This window comes from Rhincodon typus, chromosome 2 (genome assembly GCF_021869965.1).
Source record: "Rhincodon typus isolate 14 chromosome 2, sRhiTyp1.1, whole genome shotgun sequence".
Lineage (NCBI taxonomy): Eukaryota > Metazoa > Chordata > Chondrichthyes > Orectolobiformes > Rhincodontidae > Rhincodon > Rhincodon typus.
The window spans coordinates 3,210,667-3,216,666 of record NC_063333.1 but is presented as its reverse complement, the minus strand read 5'-3'; the positions used below and the strand labels follow the sequence as shown (position 1 = coordinate 3,216,666).

The 6,000-nt window shown below is 38.4% G+C and overlaps 1 protein-coding gene across 2 annotated transcripts in view; it reads right to left on the bottom strand.

The window, feature by feature from the left end:
- Nucleotides 1–230: 230 nt before the first annotated feature.
- LOC109937349 (zinc transporter ZIP4) overlaps nucleotides 231–6,000 on the bottom strand; it is a 57,172-nt gene continuing 51,402 nt past the window's right edge. For both annotated transcript variants that reach the window (XM_020535954.2, XM_048611886.1), the window contains exon 12: nucleotides 231–4,132. In XM_020535954.2, coding sequence (XP_020391543.2) covers nucleotides 4,001–4,132 — 132 coding nt within the window. In that variant the 3' untranslated portion in view covers nucleotides 231–4,000. The remainder of the gene's footprint in view (nucleotides 4,133–6,000) is intronic.

The following is a 6,000-nucleotide window of genomic DNA, read 5'->3' as shown; positions in this document are numbered from 1 at the left end:
GGTTAGATTTTCTCTTGCCAGAGATGGTCACTGATTGGCACTTATGGGACATAAATGTTACTTCATGAATGTCTGAAGCTTTGAAATACTAAAGAAAAATGTAACATGAAGTTAGGGATAATTCCGTGTAATTGTTTACTCCACACCCTTCATTCCTAATCCATTATATGTATTGAGTGAAAGACAATGTTACCACAAAGAAGTAATGCATTTCTTTATTTTAGTAGAGTTTTCAGTTTATTTCTTTAATTTAGTAGTATTGTAGTAGACAGACAATATGGCAGCCCTCAGAAAGTAAACACTGCCTCTTTATAGTGACCAACCAAGTAAGTAACAAAAATAAATTAACATTATACATAAAATTAAAAAATTATATGATTATTGAAATGTTTCTCTGTCACATCCACCAATTCTTTCCTCCAAAATGATAGAGATTAACAACCTGTGGAAATAACATTACCTATCATAGCATTTGAGTGCAAAGGTAGTCAACTTAAATAATTAATTGATGGGAGTTTACATACAGCATTTGTGTGGAGTGGTTTTTTTGAATGCCTTTTTGACTATTTGGAGCCCTGCACTGTCCGTCTGTTTTTCTCATTAGTGACTAGTTTTCAGAGCCAAGTTAGATAATGTGTGGGTGGCCTCTCTTATATCTTGCTGCCCATGATAGGAAATCCAAATAGTTGATCAGGTAGTAACGTGTAATGATTGTCCACTGGTAAGTTGGTGATCCCCCTTTACCCTTGATATTTGGGAAAACTGAACTTTTTTTAACCACCGATGCTATTTGTGAAGTCACATTACACAAAGTGACAGCACACCTCAAGGGTTATATGGCTTACTTTTTCCCTTCATTTGTTTCTCCTAACCATTACCAGAGCGAAACTAGTGCACACTTAGAAAAAGCCTATCAAAGTAAAAAATTGTTCAAACATACCACAGCCTGCTTTTAGAGATCAGTTTTTCCCATTAAGATGTATTGGCAAGAAGTAAAGACATTTGCATTTAGATGAAACCTTTTATGGCCACATGGATTCCCAAAGCACTTCACAGCCTGTGAAGCATCATCATTGTTGTAGAAACACAGTAGCCACATTTATGCACAGCAAGATCTCACAACCTGAGACAACTAACCAGATCACATTTTCTTAAGCTAAAATGTTTGAGGGTTATAATTGGCCCCCTGGCTCTTGGAATAGTGGTGAGGGGTCTCTTACATCTACCTGGGAGGAGAGACAGCATCCCCAACAGTGCAGTTCTTCTCTAGTACTGGCTGGTGCATCAGTCTTAATTTTGAATTCAAGTCTTTGGAGTAGGTCATGAACACACAATTTTCTGGCTCAGCTGGAACTGTTACTGTTGCAGGATTTACTCACCCCAACCTGTACCGCTTAACCAACTTCTCTTCATAAAATTGTTCCATGTATGACCCTGTCCTTCAGAGAAAATAAAAATCTCACGTAGGATTTGAACTCACAAACATCTGACTTAGTGCAGAGAGTGCTACTCGCTGATCTTAGGCTGACAAATTTGGGGACAATTTTAAGCAAACCCATGTGATGTGAAACTCCAGGGATCAGTTGGAATGCCGGTTTGGCAACCACCCAATATTAACTGTTGATTTCAACAAAGAATAAAATTGGGCAATTGCAAAAGTAACATTGACTGGCAGGGAGGGTTAAAAATTAAACCTGAGTATAAAACCAGCATTCTTACCTGATTCAGTGGATTTCCAACTCATCAAGCGAGGTTAAAGATACCCCCGTATGTCAGAAGTTGCATAAAAACACTTTTTTACAGTAATGACAAATGGGATATGCTTGGAGACTGTAAATGATATATTTTAAGTACAGGAATTGTAGGTGTTCTTCAGTTACTCATTGAATACATTTAAGTTAGAAATGCTGTGTTTTTAAATACATGTTGTATAATTTTAAAGTTCAGTTCACATTAGCTTCAAAAAGAAAGGGACGTTTGTTGTAACATCAATGCAATAACAATGGCCATATATAAAACATATATTTCCAAGTTTTTCACAAAGTAACTATGATATTTACCCATCCTTCTTCTAGTGTGGATACAAACAATGAGATCAGTGGCATACATATCTTCAGAGATGAATAAAGAAAACCTCATAAACCTGCAACTTTTATTAAACAATCAAGTTCAGTTTTGAGGTCAGTATTAATGCTTTTTACAATGTACCAGCATCAAACACACCCAGATTCTATACAGGCACAAATTACTACAGATTCTGGAATCTGTATTACAAACCAACTACAATTTCCAGATTCTATATAGTTTGTTTTAAATATCCAAGTATCCATCCTCTGTACGATGACTAAAATGAGTAGAGCAACTTCAATGACTCAAATGTTGCATTTCCACATCAGCATTCATTATTCTTATTGCTGTCTTTTGTCTGGATTGTGGCCACTTGAAACAGGAAAATTTCTTATCATTCACAATCAGAGACAAAGCCAATATTTATCCTATCAGTCTGAACTGCTGAGGAAGGAAAGTGGTGACATTCTTCCTTCATTGAATCACTGAAGCGTTATAGTGCAGAAGGAGGCCATTCAGCCTATTGTGTCTACACTAGCTATTCAGATGAACATCATTGCCTGCTGCCAATTTCCTGTTTTTTTCTCTCCACACTTGATGACACTGTTCATTTTTCTGTTTTTATCCAGCTTGTGACTGTCATGAAATCCTTTTCACAGACACTTATGGTGAAAGTGATTTCTCAGGCATTGGGAAATGAGAAGTTTCAAATTATTATTTCTTTTTGTTGAGAAAGAATTAGGAATAGACAGATATAGCCTCAACTATGCATCCTATTGTCCTGTTGCCTTCTTCAAAAAGCCATGTGCTGTTCTGATGCTACAATCAGCTATCCACATTAACCCTATATCATCTGGATGTTTTTACCCATTCATTTATATTCTTACTGGTTATTCACTTCTCCAATCTCATCAACTTATCAGTATTAAATGACAATCTGCACTGCTTCCTTAGTATTTGTACCCGTCTACCATATTTGCAATCCCAACAAGCATCTTTGTTTAATGTCCCCAGAAAAATATGCACCTTTGTTTCCAAATCTAAAATCTTTTATAAAAATAATTTATAAACTCATTTACATTAGCATGTTGTGTATTGTGATAACTCAAGCACTAATCCCTAGTCATATAAAAATGCATCACCTTTATACAGTTACACTTCTCTTCTATACCACAGCAAATTTACAATGGCAAATGCTTTGCTAAACTGGAAATACTGAATGCCTATTGAGCTTTACTTTATTACTTTGAAGAATTGTAATAGATTTGTCAGATATATATAATATCCTACAAAATCATGCTGACTTTTAAAAAATTTGTTCATTGCAGGCTAGGCTAGTATTTACTGCGAACCATAATTGCCTCAGAGGGCAAGTAAACAATATTGCTATGGATCTGGAGTCACATATAGATCAGATAAGGAGATCAGATCTCCTTCCCTGGAGGACGTTAATGAACCAGATGGGTTTCTTTGACAACCATCGGTGACAAATGGTCACCATTAGGCTAGCTTTTTAGCTCAGATTTTAATATGATTCAAATTTCACCATTTGTTTTGGTGGGGTTTGCACCCATGTCCTCAGAAAATTAACCTGAGTTTCTGGATTACTAGTCCAGTGACATTACCATTACATCACCACCTCTCCTTCTTGGCGTTTCCTATTTTTCTAAGTATTTAATTATTTGCTCCTTCAAGTTGTCGATGTTTTATCCACCACAAATGACAGCATCTCTGCCTTGTAATTATCTTTACAACTCATTTTGAAAAAAAATTGAGTTAGCTGATGAAATATTGCTCAATAAATGCACTCAACTAACAGCTTTACATCACAGGCCACTGTGCTGCGTGAAGTTTAAAAGGTTTAAGAAGTTTAAAAAGAGAAGTACACAACTTATCCCAACAGGTACATTTCAGAGTAACCAAAATCTTTGCTCTATCCGAACTGGATTTGATCCTCATAGAGTGACAATAGGAGTAGGATTGCCCAGCCAACAAGTAATCCCATATTTTGCAGAAGGAATAAAATCCAGGGGTTTTTGCTCTTTGCTCGCATCAATTCTGGAAGCTAAAGGAAAAGGGAAATTAAATGAGATCTGTTTTCAAAAACAACATTATCTTTTCATACCAAACATAGTTATATTGTGCATTGTGAGTGAAAAAGGCTGCCCTGAGAGTTGAGCATTCTTTCCTTCTTCCCTGTTCTCAATGTTATGTCTATTTAGTAGAACTATTTCTTCCCAATGAGTGCACATTCTGTTATCACATTTCTTAGTTGTAGGTTGTCACAAATTTTGCCATGTCTTGTAAAGCTGATGTTAATAACCTTGTGGTACAGGTCTACTATAGATCATAGAATCCCTATGTGTGGAAACAGGCCCTTCAGCCCAACGAGTCCACACCAACCCTCAGAGCATCCCACCCAGACCCATTCCCCTATAAACCTATAACCCACCTAATCTACACATCCCTAAACACTACGGGCAATTTAGCATGGCCAATCAACCTAGCCTGAACATCTTTGGACTGTGGGAGGAAACCGGAGCACCCAGAGGAAACCCACGCAGACACAGGGAGAATGTGCAAACTCCACACAGACAGTTGCCCGAGGGTGGAATTGAACCCAGGTCCCTGGTACTGTGAGGCAGCAGTGCTAACCACTGTGCCACCCCCATAATAGGTGTCATAGTTGTACACTTCACACTGAATACCATTAATTAGTATTCCTCCTAGATTAACAAGTTTGGAGCAGTGTAGCAATAAAACAGAGGAAATGGAACAGAAACACAGGTGATATTTTTGCAGGACACCAGCATGCTATTGCAGTGCAGAACAGTCTTCTCATATCCCCCAATTTATTCAAGAATTTGTTTGAGTAGTTACGTAAATTGTTCTGGTTATGATACCACAGTTGAGATGAGAAAGTCTTACATATCCTTCAGATTTTATAAAACAAAATGACCAGAGCAGTGGACATGATTTACATGGACTTCGGTAAGACGCTTGACAAGGTTCCTCACAATAGACTGGTTAGCAAGGTTATATCACTCAGAATACAAGGAGAACTAGCCACTTGGATATAGAACCGGCTCAAAGGTAGAAGAGAGAGAGAGGGTGGTGGTATAGGGTTGCTTTTCAGACTGGAGGCCTGTGACGAGTGCTGTGCCACAAGGATCCGTGCTGGGTCCATTGCTTTTCATCATTTATATAAATGATTTGGATGTGAACACAGGAGGTATGGGTAGTCAGTTTGCAGATGACACCAAAATTGGAGCTGTAGTGGACAGCGAAAAAGGTTACTTCAGAGTACAACGAGATCTTGATTAGATGGGCCAAAAGGCTGAGAAGTGGCAGATGGGGTTTAATTTAGATAAATGTTAGGTGCTGCGTTTTGGAAAGGCAAATGAGGGCACAACTTATACATTTAGTGGTAAGGTCCTGGGGAGTGTTGCTGAACAAAGACACCTTGGAGTGCAGGTTCATAATTCCTTGAAAGTGGAGTTGTAGGTAATTAGAATAGTGAAGAAGGCGTTTAGTATGCTTTCCTTTATTGGTCAGTGCATTGAGTATAGGAGATGGGAGGTCATGTTGCGGCTCTACAGGACATTGGTTAGGCCACTTTTGGAAAATCATGTGCAATCTGGTCTCCCTGCTATAGGAACGATATTGTGAAACTTGAAAGGGTTCAGACAAGATTCACAAGGATGTTGCCAGGGTTGGAGGGTTTGAGCTATTGGGAGAGGCTGAATAAGCTGGGGCTGTTTTCCCTGGAGTGCATGGACGAGTTGGACCAAAAGGTCTGTTTCCTTGCTGAACATCTCTATGACTCTAAGACTGTATGACCATCCAGGACAAGAATTACATATACTGAGTGAATGGGCCTGCCGATCATGCCAGAGAGGGATACCTGCCACAGCACCAGAAATATGATGGAAT